Source organism: Cynocephalus volans, chromosome 6, assembly GCF_027409185.1.
Source record: "Cynocephalus volans isolate mCynVol1 chromosome 6, mCynVol1.pri, whole genome shotgun sequence".
Lineage (NCBI taxonomy): Eukaryota > Metazoa > Chordata > Mammalia > Dermoptera > Cynocephalidae > Cynocephalus > Cynocephalus volans.
In genome coordinates, this window is record NC_084465.1 from 120540871 (window position 1) to 120562064 (window position 21194).

General features: G+C 43.0%; 1 protein-coding gene across 1 annotated transcript in view; it reads right to left on the bottom strand.

The window, feature by feature from the left end:
- The window catches only part of DNAH3 (dynein axonemal heavy chain 3), a 169854-nt gene that overhangs the window by 143423 nt on the left and 5237 nt on the right, over positions 1-21194 (bottom strand). Inside the window, exons 4-8 of the mRNA XM_063099804.1 lie at positions 10944-11013; positions 10385-10556; positions 8347-8536; positions 6665-6860; positions 356-481 (exon numbers count right to left, since the gene is read on the bottom strand). Of these exons, the coding sequence (XP_062955874.1) occupies positions 356-481; positions 6665-6860; positions 8347-8536; positions 10385-10556; positions 10944-11013 (754 nt within the window). The remainder of the gene's footprint in view (positions 1-355; positions 482-6664; positions 6861-8346; positions 8537-10384; positions 10557-10943; positions 11014-21194) is intronic.

Below are 21194 nucleotides of genomic sequence, written 5' to 3' on the forward strand. Positions count from 1 at the left end.
GAGACAGTCCTTTCATGAGCAATACCCAAATGGACAGGGGTGGCACATCCTGCTGAAAGAGTCCACAGTGTTTTCATTAGAATCAGAGATTGGGGTGAAGGGGCATAGGATCTGGAACATTCTGCCCAACTCCTCTCTCTGGTAGGTGGCTGGCGCCTGAGCCAGACTTTGTAGGGGGGAAAGATAGAAAGAGGAGAAAAGGAAGAAAACTGGGAGGAGAAGCTGCAGTGAAAGAAGGATGGCAGTAGGAAGTCAGCCAACTGTGCAGTCCCCAGCTGGGAACCAGATTTTATTTCAGAGAGTTCTGGTCCATAGGAGGCTGGAACACAGCCCCACACCAAGGCCGGATACTGACTTGTCCAGGAGAACGTGGCGCGCCTCCTCGCAGTGTCTCTGGATCACTTCCCGATATTCGTGAGGCTGCAGAGGCAATTTTCCTGCCAGTAATTCCGCTGTTCGAACAAACCTGAGGTCTCTGAATCTGCCAAAAGAGAGGGAGAAACTCTCTAAGCTAACGGAACCCTGGCAACACGGAACCTGTGAAAGCCAAAGAGGAGCTGATCTTCCACTGTGGATTCAGGCGCTTCCGAGCCTCACCTTTATTCTCTCAGCACACTGCAGCGGATAAACATAAATTTCAGAGATTCCTGACTGCTGATGTGGCCCCGGTGGTGACAGTATATGCGCCAGTCACTTTTCCTCCTGCATCTGTGCTGCTTTTCAAGCAGAAAAGCAATGGAATGTACAACCTCATTGCTACAGGCCATCTGTTGTCAGTGGATCCAGACAGAATGGTCATCAAGAGAGTTGCTCTCAGTGGTCATCCTTTCAAAATTTTTACTAAGATGGCAGTAGTGCGTTACATGTTCTTCAACAGAGAGGATGTGCTGTGGTTTAAACCAGTGGAACTGAGAACAAAGTGGGGCCGCAGGGGACACATCAAGGAGCCTGTGGGTACCCATGGCCACATGAAGTGCAGTTTTGATGGGAAGCTAAAATCTCGGGACACAGTACTGATGAACCTCTATAAACACGTTTTCCCCAAATGGACTTACGATCCATATGTACCAGAACCAGTACATTGGATGAAAAGCGAGATTTCTTCAACAGTGCTTGAAGTGGACATGGAGTAACTAATTCAAAGGGATTCTGTTTTACTGGTGCCGGTTAGCGCTGTGGGGATGGGAGCCTATAGGCTGTGATTGGGCAAAGTCTGTATTTTCTACTTTAGCCTGTAAGTCTGCTACCCTTTTTTGTAAGAGACTTCTTGGCCTTGATGAGGTGTCTCAGTTGAGTATGGAAGTTTTTCTACTACTTAGTCCAATACATCCACTCTCCATTAGGATTTTGATAACTGTTTTAAGAGGGGAAGATGGAGAGTTGACAGTGACTAGGAAACCAAATTACCAAGTATCTAACAACACTGTATCCCATTCTCTTTTCATAAATTAAACAGAAACAGATTGATAAAAATAAATAAATAAATAAATAAAATAAAATACCCCTAAAAACAAGTACTGTGGGACAGGTGCAAAGGGTGTCTGTTTTCATTTTTCAGTGGGAAGAGACTTAGGTAGAGCAAAATTAAACCTGAGAGTCTACACAGGGAGTGCTCGGTTCAGAAGAACTCTTGCAGAGGAGATAAATGAGTCGCCCCTACAGGTGTCTACTGAGCCTACTGTGTGCCTCGCTCTGGGGCACTGGTCAGGGAGTGGGGCTTTGACACCTCTGGGTATTTGGCTGGCTGGGAATGTGGACTAACAGGCAAGTCAAAGTTCTTTGCAACAGTGAAAACACAGAGGACAGGGTCGAGCAAAGCACTGTCTCCACTGTCCAGTGAGTTTCACCCGAACCTCAGTGTGGCCTCTGGGTGGGCCACTGAAGACAACTTGGGGTACTGCTTGGGCGTGAACCCAAGACACCTGTGACCTGCCTCTTCCAGCCCACTAACTCCTGCCACTGCGTGGGTGAAGAAAGGCCAGCCAGTGAGAAGAAATGAGAGTTCTCCCCACTACCAGGGGGATCCTTTTAAAATCTGAGTCAGATCATGTCACTCTGCTCATAGCCCTCCAGTGACTTCCCAATTCATAGTCAAAGCCAGAGTTCTGACTGGGGCCACAAGACCCTCCACAGCCTGTGCCCTCTCCCTTGCTCCTCGTCCTCCCCGTCTTCTGTCTGACCTCCTCTCCTGCCACTCCCAAACTCACTCTGCTCCAGACACACTCACCTCATTACTGTGCCCAGTGCGCCACCGCTTGGTCCTTTGTGCTGGCTGTTCCCAATGCCTATAGAGCTCATCTGCCCCAAATCCCCAGGCTGACTCCCCCCTGGTTCAAGTCTGCCTCACATGTCACCTCGACATTGTATGTGTGGTCGCGTGAGTTGCACCCTGCCCGAGGGGCCAGAATGAGGGGGTACTCTGTCCGCCAAGCAGTGCACTCTGGTGTTAGGCCGTGTCCATCCCAGGAGGGGTTAGGGTGGGTGGGAGGCTTTTCAGATTCAGATTAAAGCGTCTTATTGGATAGCATTCCCACCACACCCCCCACAAACCACACTCCATCCCCATTGCTCATGGCACCTGTCACCTTCTAACACACCATATCAGTTATTTTTCTGTTATATTTATTGTCTGTCTAACCTCTAGAAAAATGAACTCATTGCTATATCTACAGCACCAAAACAATGCTCAGCACATACCGGGACCCACCACCTATTTGTTGAATGAACAAATGAATGAATGAATGAAAGAATGAAAAAATAAACGTCTTAACTGTTTGGGAGGCAAGAGAGAGAGGAGCCTTTGGACCTAACAGATATACTTATTTCTGCTCTCACGCTTGAGTAATACCTTCTGGAACTACTGATACTGGACAACTCCAGGGGTAGAAGTAGGATAGTGAGGATGCACAGGGAAGGTGGGAAGTAGCAGAGCACTCCTCCCAGCCTGGCCAAGGTCCCCTCACTCGGGTTTTTTCTTTCTTTCCTCCTATCAATCCATCAGACTTGGTAGCGAGATGTTGGTCAACCAAGGATGTGGCTGTCCAGTGCTGTTGAACAGTTACAGAGGGACAATTCATACTGTATTCTGTGTGAATGGTGCCCCCTGGAGTTGTGCAACATGGCAGTCCTGTAGGAGGAAAGAGAACTGGAAAAGTGCTGTCTGCAAGTTCACGGACCACTTCTTCTATCCATGCTGATGCCACCCCACTGGGAGGCACAGGACAGCTCAGCCCAAGGCCTTTATGAAGGCAGCTTTGATGAGAAGGCAGAGCTCTGACCTACAACCATGATGTGTTCCCCTGTAGGCAACAACACAACTCACCCTGGGGGCACCAGGATGGACACAGCATCCCTTAGCGCAATGTCTTACACGATGTGGGCACTCAGTGAATGTTTGCTGAATGAACCAACGAATCTCCTGCTTTCTCCCATGACACTCTTGCCTTTGCCTAGTTCTCCCAGGTCTATGGATGTCCTGCCCTTTGCCACACTCCCCAAGGCCTCCTTTAGCTCATGGTCCACCAATTCTCTTTCTGGTGTCTGTTCCATTCATTTATAAATCATCACTGCTTGTCTCCTCCCAAACTAGATCTTTGCCTGGCTTCTTAGCTCATCTTAGTTCTTGCCTCTCATTTCCATCACCCGCGTTAATTACCCAACAGGCACTGTTCCCCATCCCCCCAAACCCCGTGGCCTGCACTTCCAGTCATTTTGTGGTGTTGGTGAACTTAGTCTTTGTCTTGTGGGGACAGGCTCAGAGCTCAGAACACTGCTAGGGAGGTCAGAACTCCGAGGACCTCCTGTGCCATGTGTTTGGTATCTGCCCTCTTGTGGTCCTTGTCACCACTCGATAATTCTGGTACTCATCTTAACTGAATCCTACACACTTCCCACATTGGCCACACCAGATTTTCTATTCTTCCTCAGACCACAGCCCTCATTCCACCTCCAAACCCCCGCCCCCCCTTCACTGATCACTAAGACATCTCAGAATTTTTTAAGCTAAATTGTGCACATCACAAAAGAAAATTGCTCTGTATCATTTCCTTAACCACTCTTTCTCATTGCAAAAATTGCTGATTTTTTGGGTTCACCTGACAAAAACCTTCTAAATAATTTTGGTTCTCTTTGGTGCATTTGTTGCCTGCATGATCTTCTTCAGGGAACCATGAAAACCAAGTGGTAAGAATTTTTTCTTCTGAATAGAAGCTGTAAGTTCAATACTTTGCTATCTTCACCTCATGATCAAATTAAACTCAGGAGTACATGATCATCTGTTTTCTTCTCAGCACTGGGCTTCTGGCAATGAGAACATTTACTGAGTTCTTATTAATTTATAAGTTAATTAATTTGTTTTGAAGCCACAAACATGCTTGTATTTAAAGAAATCTTTTTGTTTATTGAACAACTACTACGTGCCAAGTGCTATTCTACGCACTTTACCCAACAACCCCATGAGATAGGTATTGTTATTATTGCCATTTTGTATATTAAAGAATCAGGGCCACAGAAGGATTGACTTCCCCCCAAATTGCACAGGTGATTACGATCGGAGCAAGAACCAGAACCCAGGCAATCTAGTTCCAGAGCCCATTCTATAGAGTACTACTTTCTACATTTTTGTCTAGTTAGAAAATTACTTTTTTTTCAGTGTCCTCACTGGCACCTCCAATACCTTAGATAACCGAATTCAGTTAAAGAAGTCAATGTGGTTATTTCTTATCATTGGTGGGCTCTGTCCCCGGTTGACTTCACCTTCAGTTTCCTTTTAAAATAGAAGTAAAACTAAGAATGAGAAAAACAAGTAGGCTGTTTAAGCCACAAGACTCCTTTAAGACTAAATATATTCAAAGCTAGAGATCCTCCCCACCCCAAAAAAATACATGAGCTGCTGATAAACTCAGCCAATTAAAATTAAGTGAACATATTTGCTTCCAATTTCTCTGATGAAGGCCCAGTTGGTGGAGGCTCATCGTTTCATTAGCCTGACCTTTCAGTGAACTCTGGAGTTTTCACTCTCTCCCCAGGATTTGTACCCCTTCTTGAGGGGCCTGTAAAAAACCCACAGTCTTCCCCCATGCCAGTACCACTGATAAACGAATAAACAAAATGCTGTATAGCAGCCACACAATGGATCATTATTTAGCCATAGAAAGGAATGTGGTACGGACACATGCTTCAACGTGGATGAAGGTTGAAAATATTGTTCAGTAGAAGAAGACAGACATAAAACGCCACACACTGTATGATCCCATCTATTGAAATGTCCAGAATAGGCAAGTCCATAGAGACAGAAAACAGATCAGTGTTTGCCAGGGGCTGAGAGGAAGGAGAAATGGGGGCTGAATGCTGGTGGGTAGGGGTTTCTATTAGGCCTCGTGGCCAGCTTAGCATCAGCACAGCCAGGTTAAGCAACTTTCCCCTTTCTTCCCCTCCCCTTTCCCTTTTCTACTCCTGGGAACTGAGCAGCAAAATTCCTCTCCTGGGAAGGGGCAAACATGACCATTATCATCAAAGGAACATCTTGTGGGCTATGGAGCAGGCTTTGGGCTGGGGCGCTTTGCACTGATACAGTAGCGACACTAATTAGAAGCCTATGTCCTGACCGACCAGGTGTTAGCAGACTACAAGTGCTGGGTCACCTTGTATACCACTGATTTCGAAATGGCCCGTTACTCTGCAAGAACCCTCAAAGGCTTATAAACCCCTGCTTTCTTTTGTTCGGGGGAACTGATCTGAATCAGTCTCCCCTCCACGTTAGTGGAATAAAGCTTTTTGGTTAAAACAGCACCTGGCTCAGGTCTCTCTTCCTTTTCTCTGTCTCACAGAACCTAACAATTTCATCATGAGATGATGAAAATATTCTCTAATTAGTGGTGAGGGTTGCACAAATTTGTGCATATACTAAAAGCTACTGCATTGTGCACTTTAAAAAGGTAAATTTTACGGAATGTGAATTATATCTCAATTTTAAAAAATGAAAGAGAGGGAAAAAGTGACTCTGCCTCCTCTGGACTTGTACACTTCCTGTGGCCAATTGAGTCATCGATTATTATAACTGAGAGACCACAGCTTGCTAGCCCTGTGCTGGCACTGAGTTATGTAAAAGAGTAAGACCCAAGCCGTATACATCTCACAGGGCAGAGAGAGACAAGTAACCATACAGTTATAACTTAGGGTGATAAGTGTCATAATGGAGGTAATGGTGAATTAACACTGGCTGGGTACCTACGTTACATCCGGCACTGTTCCAAGTACACAGTACATATTAAGCTATTTATTCCTCCTGTCAACCCTATGAGGTAGGAACTCTTATTAGCCCAAAGCAAGGCACACAGAAGTGATGCCACACACCCTTATCAGCCAGGAACCAGCAGAGCTAGATTTTGGACCTGAACAGGCTGGCTCTAGGTCTGTGCTCTTCACCAGTACACCCCAGTGCTCACAGACAGACACCAGGTGCTCCGGGAGCACAGAGGGGCCACTTGCACCTGCGTGGAGGGCTGCCACTTGCAATTCATCTGCACTTCTGGTCTAGGATGTCTGTTCATCTCACTTCACCAGGAGGGCAGGGCTCCTCCCACCATGCACAGTACAACGGGCTTGCTTGTGTGCAGAAGCAGTGCAGAAAGGAGGGAAAGGAGGGAGGACGAGGGGTTCTTACTCTGCAAACCACAGTTCTTTCAGGCTGAGCATCATGGGGTTCACTGTGTGCAGGTGTTCCTTGTTCCACTTCTTGGCGCTCCTGCAGACATTGTGCCAGGGCACGGGGGCCCGGATCACTCTTTGACGGAACAGGCGGGGGATGCTTGCGATGAAGAGCCTTTTCCTCTCCATCGGGTCCATGAGGATGTAATCAACTGTAACCAACAGGCAAATGCACTGTTACTAAGTAGGGACCTGGAACACCCTGTGCTCCCAGCCTCTGTGCGTTTACCCGGGACAGGCCCCCTCATTTGCAAGGCCATGGGTGTAACTCAGCTGGGGAAGTTTCACTCTGTTGGGTGTGTTTTCTTTCTAAGGGTATTTTAGGGGAAGAAGGAACGTAGCTTCACAGTTGGGAGCACTTAGAACCTGGGGCTGAGTCCTGTTAGGATATCCAGCGTCATGCATGACAGTGAACTAGTATTTGCTAAATTACTAGTCATTATTGATTTCTCACACCACAATAGTTACAACAAAAAAATCAACAATAAATAGTAACAGATACTTAAACGAATGGAAATTTACAGACCAAATATTTAACGTGCTAAGGAAAGAAACACTGGTAAAAGCTTCATAGAGGAAGTAACATTTGTGCTGGGTCATAAAGAACAAGGGTTTGTTCCACAGGAAAAGAGGATAAAGTGCTGGGGGCAGGGGGCAGCATGGAGGGGTGTGCGCCGTCGCTTTTGCTGACTGCTCAAGGACCTGTGAGCTACACTGTGGCAGAAATAGCAGGTGTAAGTCCTTAAGTTAAAGGTGGTAGGACTGGAGAAGTAGGTTGGAGCTGGAATTGAAGGACTCCACAAGTTTATTCCTAGGAGCATGGTTGTATGTTGTGGTAGACAAGGGGCCATTACACTGACACCATTAGAAAGATAGTTAGGAAAATAAAAATAACTAGACAACTTGGTGAAGAGAGCTGTTGTGCAGAGACCACAGCAAGGTGGGGATGTAATGGGATCAGCCCTCCCTGTTGATGTTTTTCTCACATTACTTATTATGTATTACTGATTATGTAATATCTCCCAGTGACCTGGTGTGTGCACAAGACACTGGGCTAAGCATAAAGGGGAACCAGGATCAATAATTTGTGCTCCACCACCAAAGAGCTCACAGTTTAACAAAAGACCCAAGACCCATGAGAAATGAAATGTGCCCATGCTACGCAGCAGCAGGGAAATTCCAAAGCGGAGATGAGAAGTGCTGTGAGGGCAGAGAATGGACTGACCGCTGAGGGTTGCACAGAAAGAAAAAACACTTGAGAGAAACATAGATCTTGCACTAGATTTGCAAGTTTGAGGAGGCCCTTTGCTACTCAAGGTGTTGCCCCACTGTCTATCGCATCTGAATCACATGGAAAGATGTTAGAAATGTGGAATCTCAGGCCTCACCCCAGATTCAGATCTACTGAATCAGAATGTGCATTTTAAGGAGATCCCCAGGTTACATGCATGCATGTGGTTAAAGTGTGGGAAGCGTTGATGCAGACATTAGTGATGGGTGCAGGAGGGAAGAAGCATTTGAACTGAAGATTAGATGATGTTTCTGACATTTCAGCGAAACCAGGATGGCAACTGATCAAGTGAGAGGACAGAGGTGCTCTCCACATGGGACCACTGCCCCGCTTACGCCCAGCCTCACCGATGCTTTTCATGAGGCTGCTGTAGTAGTCATTCTCCTTCTCCTCCACGAGGGTGACCATCAGGGGTTCCAGGAGGGGACTGGTCAGCAGCGTGCTAGAAATCAGCTTTGAAATCCGGACCATCACTTCGTTCTCCTCAGGGGCAATCATGTCTTTTTGGATTCCATGGGTCAAATAGTAATAGTATCTCTTCCATAAACAAACCACCAACAAGAAAAGGATGGCGATTGGATAACTGTGTCCACCTGTCCCACCCCTCAGCTGCCGGGGGACCCCGTACACACAGCGCCACCCTCCCCCTTCTCTTGCTGCAGTCACGCGTTCTGGGACGGTCACTTCACACCCCTTGCCATGAACAAGGTCACTGGAAGGTGTTCCCCAGAACTCCCGAGGATTCAACCAAAGCCAGAGAGGTTTCAGTGGGGTGTAAGGGATGGCTTATCAAATGCCACACCGATAGGAACAGTGGGACGAGTACAGAGGCCAGGGATCGAGGTGGCATTCCTGGTGACCTTTACAGGAGGAATGGCGAGCTTCTAAAATGGACTCAAATACCTCACCCTTCTGAACAGCAGTGATCCCTACAAAGCACATGGATCCTGCAGCTTGTAGCTGTCAGTGGGGGAAAATATCCCCAAAGTCTGAGTAAGGTAGGATAATTTTTCTAATCGGACCATGGGCTTTTTAGTTTGGAAAGCAACATAGACATACAAACTAAACAGAAATGGCAAATGTGATCTGGTGACTTCAGGAAGTTTTGTTTATTGAGGGCTTGCCTCTAAGCAGCTGGATGGCTGAGCGGCTCTGGGGATGAGTAGTTTCAGAAGGAGGGACGTCCTACGTGTGGGGAAAGGGTTTGAAATCAGCTTTGAGTATCAGTGCCGACTGTCTGTGGTCAGAAGGGGCTGCTCTGATAACCGCAGCTTACCTCTCTGCAGACCTTATGGAAGCAGCTCATACAGGGCAGCACTGCCAAACCTCCCTGATTTAAGAACTTCCTGGGTGGGGGATGAGAGGGTAGGGCTCTCATTAAAATTCAGATTCCTAAGCCACTCCCCAGGCTGTTGGGGGTTTTAACAAGCACCCAGGTGATTCTTCAAGCAAGTTTGAAAAATGCTGTGTAGCTCTTAAGAGCACAGAGATTTGGGTATCAGCTAGACCTGGTTCAAGTCCTGGTTTTGTCTCTTACTGCTTAATCTTGAGCAAGTTGCTTAATAATGGGCATAATCACAGGACCCAGGTCTTGAATGGGATTGAGCAGCCGGAGCATTTAGCCAGTTTTGCCAATTGCACCTACCCAGTCACTGCGAGTTTTTATTATTATTTTTTTATTATACACTATAAACCTGCAAGCTATTTGCTCTAAAGCTTTATTCTTCTTTTAAGATAGGGGGTGGAAACTCAAATGCCTATCTGGAGCCAGGCAGGTAATGTTAATAAGTGAAAGTTGGCTGGACATAAGAAAATATGGGGATTGTGAGAAACTAGAAAATGTATTTCTCATCTAAAGGAGGTAGCTACTGCTCAGCTTCTAATATTTTAGTTTTTTCAAGAGAGGTTGGAAATCTAGCTTATGTGAAATTTCCATCCTTTTCAAAACACATCTACAGGCCCAATTCAGCCTATAGTAGGGTTGCCAGATAAAATACAGGACACATTGGGATATACCTATGTCAAAAATTATGAATTGTTTATCTGACATTCAAATTTAACTGAGTGTCTGGTTGTTTTGTTTTTCAAAATCTGGCAGCCGTAGCCTACAGGCCATCATTCTGCAGCCTACGTTCTAAGAGGACACAAAGGCACCAATTTCCAAGACTTATTAGAGCAGAGAACTCTCTCTCTCTCTCTATCTCTCTCTCTCTCACACACACACACACACACACATCCTCATTCAGTAGTCTGTCATGCGGTCTGGACTGTGGTATTTTTAAAACACTCTCCAGGTGATTCTGCTGTTCTTCCCCAGTTTGGAATCAGTGGGACCCCAAGAAAAATCCTTAGCAAACTGAGGGAAACAGGACACTGAGGATGTACCTCCAGGTCTGATTCAGATGGTCTGCTTTCTTTACTTTCTACTTCCATCTCCTGCTGTAACATCACGTCAATCTGCTGTTCTGGACTCATCGGTCTGCTTCCCGGGAGGGTGAAAGAGATCTTCTCCTTCCTCAAGGGTGAGGGGGCCGAGGCATTGCAGGCTGACTTGGTCCTGAAAAGTAGACACAGCTCAGTCCTTCGCGCTTGGTTATCTGCGGAGGTGCCGCGGTGTCAGGCCTACTTTCTCCAACCCGATGAGTGTGGGTCTGCAAGAGAAGACTCTCTTCTCTGTGTCATCCACTGGCGTGCGTGTGTACTTCAGACATGACCCTAACTGCTGAACACCTCAGAGGTATGTTAGCACCAGTTTTGCTTGTTTATTTTTGTTTATAGCCTTAAAAAAATTTTGGATTAAGGTGCCTGGTGGAGAAAAGCATGAGTCACTCTGTGTCTGGGAATGGTTTAAAGCCAAGAAGCAAAGCATGGCTTTAATGAGACCACAACCTTCCTGGTTCAGCCCAGTGTCCTGCATTCTCTGGTGCCCACAGTGATACCTTACCCAGTGGGATTCTCTTTGTCTCTGGAGAACTTCATTTTCTTCTTGTTGGGCTCTGATGAACTTTTAGTTGCTGGAAGAGTGAAGAAGAAAGACGTGAGTAAAGGGGCCATTCTCTGTCCACAGGGACAGGACTCTTGGGACAGTCTAGGAGCACACTCAAGGGAGTGGACACAGAGTGGTGGCACAAGGCAGAAGATGTGGGCCCTGGTCCCTAAACAGCAGTTGTGTTCTTTCTAAACATCAGTCGTAATATGTCCCTTTAAATAGACTCAGGCTTTTAAACTTAATGCATTTATTTTTAAAGGAAATTTTATGTGATTGTTACAAATAGAAAAACTAGTATCATTTGCAATAAATATAAAGTGACTATAAAAAATTTCAATAAGTAATACAAAAACTATCTTATTAAACTTTAGCTAGATACTGTTACTTGGTAAGACCTCCAGCCTGAGGAAATTAATAAGTAACAGAAGTGTTTAAGACATGCTAGTATTAAATTGACACTTTTTGAGGGAATCACAAAAATTGAAGACTCCAAGTTAAGATGTATTCTGAGTTCACACTTTGAGTTTCTCAATATACTCAACACAACAATAATAGACAAAATACTCTCTAAAAATTAAAAAGGCATTGCATTGTTCAACACGATACTCTTCTGTGTGAGCCAGAAATACATACAATGTGAAATAAAAGTCATAAACTTGGCTTCAGGGTACAGAAGCAGGTAGAAGTAGTCAGGAGTTTGACACCTGAAGAGTAACAGAATCCCAAACACACCACAACGTGCGGAACTGGAACTGGTCTCAGAGCACAAAGCCAGGACTGAAGCAAGGCCTTGCTACCCATGAACACAGGCTGAAAAGGCAGCAGCGTCATCAAGAGATAAAGCGCCTGTGTCCTCAACTCACATGGCAGCTACAGAAAACACAGAAAGGCCTGTGATGGCTGGCCAAGCCTCACACTGTCTCAGGACCCAGACCCATGAGATGTCCAAATATCATCTAGGATAGAAGCCCCAAGCCACGAGTGTAAGACCTCTGGGAGAATCTGGGGTCCTAAGAAGCCAGATGAAAGTATAAGAAAAAAACACTGGATTAAGAAGGGTGAGCCAAAGGAGAACACACTGTATGATTACATGCACCTATGACAACAAGCAAAACTGATCTCTGGTGACAGAAATCAGAAAGTGGTTACTCTGGGGTGGGACAGGGTGGGGTAGGAGAGAGAGATGGTTGGAGAGGAGAAGCAGGGAACTTTCTCTCGTGGTGGAAACGCCCGATATCTTGTCTGAGTGGTGGCTCTACAGTATAAACAATCGTCGAAACTCACTGAACTGAACACTTAAGATCTGTACATTTTATTGTGTGTGAATTATACCTCAATAAAAAATGGGGTGGGGGAGAGATGCATCAAGAAGAGGAAAAAACCCTCAAATAAGCCTGTAAACTGGAATCTCAGAACCCATGAGGAAAACCAATATTAAGAAAGATAACCAATAAACTCAACAATTGACGGATAGATTCACAACATGGACATTACACAGCAATACCAATATTGCTCCAAAATAAATGTTTAAGATCCTCAAAGTACAACTGTATTTTAATGAGTAAAAACAAGAAATCAACTCAAGCAAGGACCTGAACAATAGATAACAGTGCCTGTTCTAAAGACAGCACCTTAGCAGTTTATGCTCAAAGACTCTGGCTTCGCTGAAAATTCTTGTGACAATTAAATCTGGAGGCATTCTTCACAGATACTAACAATTTTGGAAATACAAAATGGGAAAAATGTAATCTTCGAATTAACTACTATTTAAGAAAAGTTCTAAATAATGACTGCTATGGACTAAATGTTTATGTCTACTCCAAATCATAAGTTGAAACCTAATCCCCAATGTCATGGCATTTGGAGGTGAGAGCTCTGCCTTCATGCATGAGATTGTGACCTTATGAAATAGACCCCAGAGCTGGCTGGTTTTCTCAGTTAGTTAGCACATAGTGTTATAAAACCAAGGTCGAAAGTTTGGATCCCTGTACTTGCCAGTCACAAATTAAAAAAAAAAAAGACCCCAGAGAGATCCTTCACCCCTCCCCCCATGTGAGCACACAACCAGAAGACAAAGGTCTACAAACCAGGAAAAGGGCCTCCACCAAACACGGAATCTGCCATAATCTTGACCTTGAACTTCTCAACCTCCAGAACTGTGAGAAATAAATTTCTGTTGTTCATGAGTCACTCAGTTCATGGTACTTTGTTATAACAGCCCAAATGAACTATGATAATAACACTGAAATTAGCAGTGAGAGCAGCAAACTTAAGTTTCTAGGTATCGTGATCTGAACATATGTGTATTTAATGTTTGCTGCACATGCTTGAAGCAGGAACATGTGAAGACAGCATCCTAGAGACTGTACATGTGTATTGAATAAAAATAACACTGATGAGAACCACTTGGGAAAAAAATCCTCTACATGATACTGGAAGGGATATAACTATAAGAATAGCATAAGAAGTTGGAAGTGGTCAGGAAGATGGCCAACTAGAAGGAGACATCACTCGTCTCTCCCACAAAGACGGAGAATGCGTCTAGAGCGCAATTATACTTGGATGAGAAAAACGAAAGGAGGGAGAGCTGGAATGCACCAAGGGAGTAGTGGAAGCATTGGTGAGTGCAGAAACTCACGATAACCACAAAGAGAACGGAAAAATCCTCAGCCATCAACACCCCACTCCCCAATCCAGAGTGATTGGGGATTCAGGAGGAGTTTTTGCCTGCAGGAATGTGAGAGAATTGGCAGCCCAACCCAGGGAAAGCTGACACAACCCTTGCGGCCATGTACTTGGTATTGGGGACCACTGCAGGCATGCATGACTGTGTTAGTCTGGGGAGGCATGCATGTGGAGCTGTTCCCAGACTGCTGTGGCAAGCCTGGGACCGGGATCAACCTTTGGCTTTGGCACTTTGCTCTGGGAATGGATGGTTCAGGGCAGTGAGGGTGCCACCACCAGGATGGAGTGAGTCAGTGGACACACCCTCAAGACTAGAAAACAGCTTATTCAGGTCTGGTGCCTGTTGCCAGTGACTCTGCCTATGTTGGTGGGATGACTGCACAATACTTATAGCTGTAAGGAGGGAGAGGGGAACACATATGCCTCTGTCAGAGGTGGCTCTGTGGCCATGCACCTGCTGCTGGGAACTCCTGGTGGCACACCAGACTGAACTGACCCAGAGAGGGAAATGCAGTCAATCGCTCCCACCCTCCATGCCCCAGGCTTCTGTAGCAGTTCCAAATTTGAGATTGGCCTCAACACCCGAGACCATTTCTCTTTGGTCCCTGCAGAGGCCACTCCCCTGTGGCCACATCTTTGCACTGGCTTGCCCACACCTGCGTCCAAGTGGTGTCCTGCTCTCTGGGAACAGCTGGTCCAGTGTAGCGAGGGTGTGACCTTCAGGACATGGGAGGTCAGCATGCACACTTTATAGAGTCAGAAAACCACCTAATTGGGAAGCCTAGCCTCTGCTGGCAACCCCACCTTCTTTGGTGAAGTGCCCTTGCAATTTGTGCAGCCATGGAGAGGTGGTGGGGGACTTGTGAACCTCTCTTGGGCACAGACACACACCCGCAGCACTAGTTAGTCTATGGGCTGTCCACCCCAGCAAGGGGGCTTTAGAGGGATCCAGCATCTTTCTCAGGGGCACAGCAGCCCACCCACAACCCCAGCGGCCTCATGTGGAACAGCCCACCCCAGCTGAGGAGATTCAGAGTGTTCCAGTAATGCTGTTAGGGTCAGAGAGGCCTGTCTACAACCACAGCAGCCTCTCCCAGAGTGGCCACACCAGCTGAACAGCTACAGAGGGACCCAGCATCCATCTTGGGGTGAAGGTTCCCACCCAAAACTACTAATACCTCTCCCAGAGTACCCCACTTTAACAGTGGTGCTGCATACCATCTCAGTGTCCTTCCTCAGAGTACAGAACGCCACACACAAATCCAGCAGCCCAACTCAATGTTGCCAACTCCAACAGTGAAGTTAAAGAGTATCATCTCAACAACTTCCCTGGGGGTACAGGGCTCTGCCAGAGCTCCAGTGAAACCATTGAGTCACCCATTCTAGCTGAGGGGCTACTGAGCACCCCATTATCCCCCTCAAAGCCTAAGGTCCTAATCCCAACCCCTAGTAACCCTGCCCAGGGTTATCCAATTAAGCTGAGGAATTTCAGATCACCCCAGAGCACCTATCAGGGTCACGAGACACTAGCCAGGGTGCCAGCAAGACTGCTAAGGGTCACTCTCCTCATCCAAGTAGTAATGGGGCATCCAAGCACTTCTAAGAACCCAAGATCTCACCCACAACTTCAATGTATACCTCACTTCAGCAAGAAACTGAATGCAAGAAACCGAATGCCCCAGTGCCCAGGCCATGGAGGCACTCACAGACAACTTTCATGTTGAATATGATTGAAGTAACCACACAGAAACTACACTACTGCATCTACTCAGAACCAAAACTAAAACACCCTACTCTACAGTCAATATAAAGCACATCTGTAGGAGGAAGTCTCTCTCCTAAAAAGCTATTCTTGAGTATTTGAAGAAGCAACTGCTCAACCAGATAACCACACATCAATTTTGGTATACTAGAAATATGAAAAGAACAAGAAAATGCGAAACTCCCAAAGAAATACACTAATTCTCCATTACCAGACCCCAAACAGCAAGAAACCTATAAAATGACTGAAAGAAATTTCAAATAACAATCTTAAGGAAACTCAATGAGATACAAGAAAACTCAGATAGAATGAAATGAAAAAAAAAAAAAAAAAACCCAGGCTGAAGGAGAAACTCTACAAAGAGATAAATACCTCAAAAAAGAACATAGCAGAATGTGTGAAACTGAAGGATTCATTAAATGAGATTTTAAAAATACAACTAAGAGCTTAAGCAACAGGCTAGAACAAGCAGAAAAAAAATTTCTGACCTTGAAGACAAGCTTTTTGACATAACCCAGACAGACAAAAAAAACCCCATTTTTAAAAAAACTATGAAGAAAACCTGTGGGAGCTGTCAGAGAATCTGAAACATACAAACATCCCAATTATGGATGTTCTGGAAGGGGAGGAGAAAGCAAAAAGCATTATAAACCTATTCAATGAAATAATAGAGGAAAATTTCCCAGGTTTTGGGAGAGATATGAACTTCCAAATCTAAGAGGCTCAAAGATCCCCAAACAGATTCAATCCAAAAAGTCCTCTCTGCAACATATTGTAGTCAGAGCATCAAAAAGCAAAGACAAAGAGAGAATCCTCAAAACATCAATAGAAAAGCATCACGTCACCTATAAGAGAGCTCCCATCAGACTAACATCAGATTTCTCAGCAGAAACCATACAGGCCAGGAGACAATGAAATGATATATTCAAAGTACTAAAAGAGAAAAAGCTGCCAGCCAAGTATACTATACCCAGAAAGGCTATCCTTCAGAAATGAAGGAGAAATAGCATATTTTCCAGACAAACAAAAACTGTGGGAGTTCACAAACACACAACCAGTCCTTCAAGAAATCTTCAAGGCAGTCTTCCATTTGGAGTCCCAAAAATGATAATCACTATGATGAATACACAAGAAAGAACAAAACTCAATAGTAAGGGAAATATGCAAATGGGAAAGAGAAAGAAACCATACCTTACAACTTCAAATAAACCAGCAAACACTGACAACAAACAACAAAAGGGAAAGAAAGAAACAAAAGATATTTAAAACAACCACACAAAAATCAATAAAATGCCAAGGAGTAAGACAATACCTGTGAATAACAACCCCAAACATAAGTGGATTGAATTCTACACTCAAGAGACATACACTGGCTGATTGGATTAAAAAACTAGACCCATCTATATGCTGACTACAAGAAACTCACCTCACTTGAAAAGACTAAAAGTAAAGCGGTGGAAAAAGATATACCACACAATGAAAACCAAACACAAGGAGGAGGAGGTATTCTAATATCGGATAAAATAGACTTCAAACTAAAAACTACAAGAAGAGACTAAGAAAGCCATTACATAATGATAAAGGGATCTATCCAGTGAGAGGATATAACAATCATGAATATATATGCACCCAACACTGGAACACCCGGGTATATAAAGCAAACACTATTAGACTTAAAAAGAGAAATAGACCCCCAAGACAATAAAAGTTCCCCTACTTCAACACTTAACACAGGACAGATCATCTAGGCAACAAATCAACAGAGAAACACAGGATTTAAACTACACTTTAGACAAATTAGACTTGGCAGTCATCTACAGAACATTTCATCCAAGAGCTACAGAATATACATTTTTCTCATCAGCACATGAAATATTCTCCAGGATAGACCACATGGTAGGTCACAAATCAAGACTCAAAAAACCTTTAAAAATTGAAATCATTTCAAGTATATTTTCAGACCACAATGGATTAAAACTAGAAATCAATAAGCAAAACTTTGAAAACTGTACAAATACATAGAAATTAAATAACATACTCCTGAATGACCTGTGGATCCAAGGAGAAGTTAAACAGGAAATCAAAAAATTTTTTTTCAAAACTAAGGAAAATAAAGACCCATCTTACCAACACCTATGGCATACTGCAAAAGCAGTACTAAGAGAAAAGTTTATTGCAACAATTGCTTCTATCAAAAGAATAGAAAGACTTCAAATAAACAACCTAATGTTACATCTCAGAGAACTAGAAAACAAGAACAATACAACCCCAAAATCAGTAGATGTAAAGAAATAATTAAAATCAGAGCAGAACTAACAATTGATTAGAGACCAACAATAGATACAAGAGGTAAATGAAACAAAATGTTGGGTTTTTTTAGAAGGTAAATAGATAAACCATTAGCTAGTCTAACTGAAAAAAGAAAGAGAAGAACCAAATAACAAAAATCCAAAATGAAAAAGGAGACATTAAAACCAATGTCACAGAAATAAAAAGAATCATTAGAGACTATTATGAACAACCATATGTCAACGAATTAGAAAACCTGGAGGAAATGGATAAATCTCTGGAGACATACAAACTACCAAGACTGAACCAAGAAGAAATAGAAAACTTGAACAGACCAATAACAAGCAATGAGATTGAAGTAATAATCAGCAGTCTCCTGACAAAGAAAAGTCTAGGACTGGATGGCTTCACTGCTGAATTCTACCTAACATTTAAAGAAGAACTAATACCAATCCTTTTCTATCTGTTCCAAAAAATTGAAATAGAGGCCATTCTCCCAAACTCATTCTATGAGGTCAGCATCACCCTGATACCAAAATCAAAGATACAACAAAAGAGGAAAACTATATAATGATGAATATAGAAGCAAATCCTTAAGAAAAAATTAGCAGACAGTATACAACAGCACATCAAAAAGATTATACATCATGATCAAGTGGGATGAATCAATGATGCAAAGATGATTCAATATACCCAAATCAATAAACGTGATATGCCACATCAACAAAATCAAGGACAAATATCACATGATCATCCCAATAGATGCAGAAAATGCATTTGACAAAATTCAATATCCCTTCATGTTAAAGACTCTCAACAAATTAGAAGGAGAGTATCTCAACACAATAAAAGCCATATATGACAAAAACCCACCTCCAATATCATCCTGAATGGGGAAAAGCTGAAAGCTTTTCCTTTAAGAACAGGAACAAGAAAAGAATGCCCACTCTCACCACTCCTATTTAATATAATATTGGAAGTACTAACTAGAGCAATCAGGCAAGAAAAAGATAAAGGGCATCCAAATTGGAAGAGATGAAGTCAAATTGTCCATGTTTGCAGATGACATGATCCTGTATATAGAAAAACTTAAATACTCTACAGAAAAACTCTTAGAGCTGATTAAAGAATTCAGTAAAGCTGCAGGACACAAAATCAAGACACAAAAATCAGTAGCATTTTAATACTCCAACAACAAACTAGCAGGAAAAGAAATCAACAAAGCAAGACCATTTACAATAGCTACCAAAAAAATAAAAAGCCAGGAATCAATTTAACCAAAGAGATGAAAGATATTGACAATGAGAACTACAAATCACTGCTGAAAGAAATCAAAGAGCACACCTAAACATGGAAAGGCATTCCACGTTCATGGATTGGAAAAATTAACACTGTGAAAATGTCCATACTACCCAAAGTGATCTACAGATTCAATGTGATTCCATCAAAATACCAATGACAGAAATAGAAAAAACAATCTTAACATTCATATGGAACAAAAAAAGACCCCAAAAAGGCAAAGCAATCTTGAACAACAACAACAAAGTAAAGCCAGAGGCATTACCCTACCAGACTTCAAATTATACTTCAAAGCTATAGTAACCAAAACTGCATGGTCCTGGCAGAAGAACAGACACACAGACCAATGGAAAAGAAAAGAAAACCCAGAAATCAATCCATGTACTTAGAGCCAACTTATCTTAGACAAAGTCACCAAGAACCTACACTGGGGAAAGGACAGCCTCTTCAATAAATGGGATGGAAAACAGGATATCCATTAGTAGAAGAATGAAATTAGACCCATACCTCTTGCCATATGCCAAAATCAACTCAAAATGGAGTAAAGACTTAACTATAAGACCTGAAACTATAAAACTCCTAAAAGAAAACATGGGGGAAACACTTCAGGATGTAAGACTGGGCAAAGACTTTATGAATAAGACCCCAAAAGCACAGGCAACAAAAAGAAAAGTAAACAAATGGGATTATATTAAAGTAAAAATCTTTCACACAGCAAAGGGAACAATCAACAGTGTGAAAAGACAACCAACAGAATGGAAGAAAGTACTTCCAGACTATTCATCTGACAAGGGATTAATATCCAAAATGTATGAGGAATTCAAACAACTTCACAGTAAAGAGATTTTAAATAATCTGATTTTAAAATCAGATTATTTAAATGGGTGAAGGAGCTGAATAGGCATTTGTAAAAGGAAGATATAGAAATGATCAAGAGGTACATGAAAAAATGCCCAACATCACTAATCATCAGGGAAATGCAAATCAAAATCACATTGAGATATCATCTCACCCCAGTTAGACTGGCTATTATCAAAAAGACAGAGAATAACAAATGTTGGAGAGGACGCGGATAAAGAGGAACCCTTTTACACTGTTGGTGGGACTGTAATTGGTACAGCCATTACGGAAAACGTTATGGAGGTTTCTCAGACAACTACAGATAGAACTATCATATGATCCAATAATCCCACTGCTAGGTACATACCCAGGGAAATGGAAGTCATCATGTTGAAGGGATGCCTGCACTCCCATGTTTATTGCAGCTCTACTTACAATAGCCAAGAGTTGGAATCAACCTAAATGTCCATCGATGAATGACTGGGTAAGTAAATTGCAGTATATATACACAATGAAATACTACTCTGCCATAAAAAAGAATGAAATTCTGCCTTTCACAGCAACATGCATGAGCTTGGACATAATTCTGATAACTGAAATAAGCCAGGCACAGAAAGAGAAATGTCCTCTGCTGTTAAGTGGAAGCTAAAAAATAAACAGATTTAAAAAAAGAAAGAAAGAAAGAAAACAATAATAATACATTGAAGTTGTAGAAGGAGATAACAGAGGTGGGAAAGGAGGAGGCGGAGGGGGGTTAGGCAGTAATTGGTTAATGGACACAAAGAATGATTACATTTTGTAATGATGAATAATCTAATTATCCTGACTTGATCATCACATATTGTACACAAGTGTTGACAGTGAACTCTGTACTCCACAAATATGTATAATCAATTGTGTTTCAATAATAAAAAAAGAATAAAATAAGAAATTGAAGGGGGGAGGTGGAAACCACAATTAGAACTCATTAGAAAATCTGAAAATGAAAAGATAGTGTCATTAAAACAAAACACTTGTGAGATATGATAAACTCAAGACTGAACAGTGTTGAATTGAAAATTAGTGAATTGAAACATATAATTCAGGAATTCACCCAGATATAGCATAGAGAGAAAAATGAAAAATATAAAAATGAGTTTGAGATAGAGATCAGATTGAGAAATTCCAACATATGTCAAACAAAAAATTATTAAAGAACATCCTTAAGCAGACATATGTGCATTTGGTGGAATTAAAGTAATACATACAGAGTTCTATGGTAAGCAGCTTCCAAAGTGGCCTGCAAAGATCCCCACCTCCTAGTGTCATGACTTTGTGTAATCCCCGCCCCT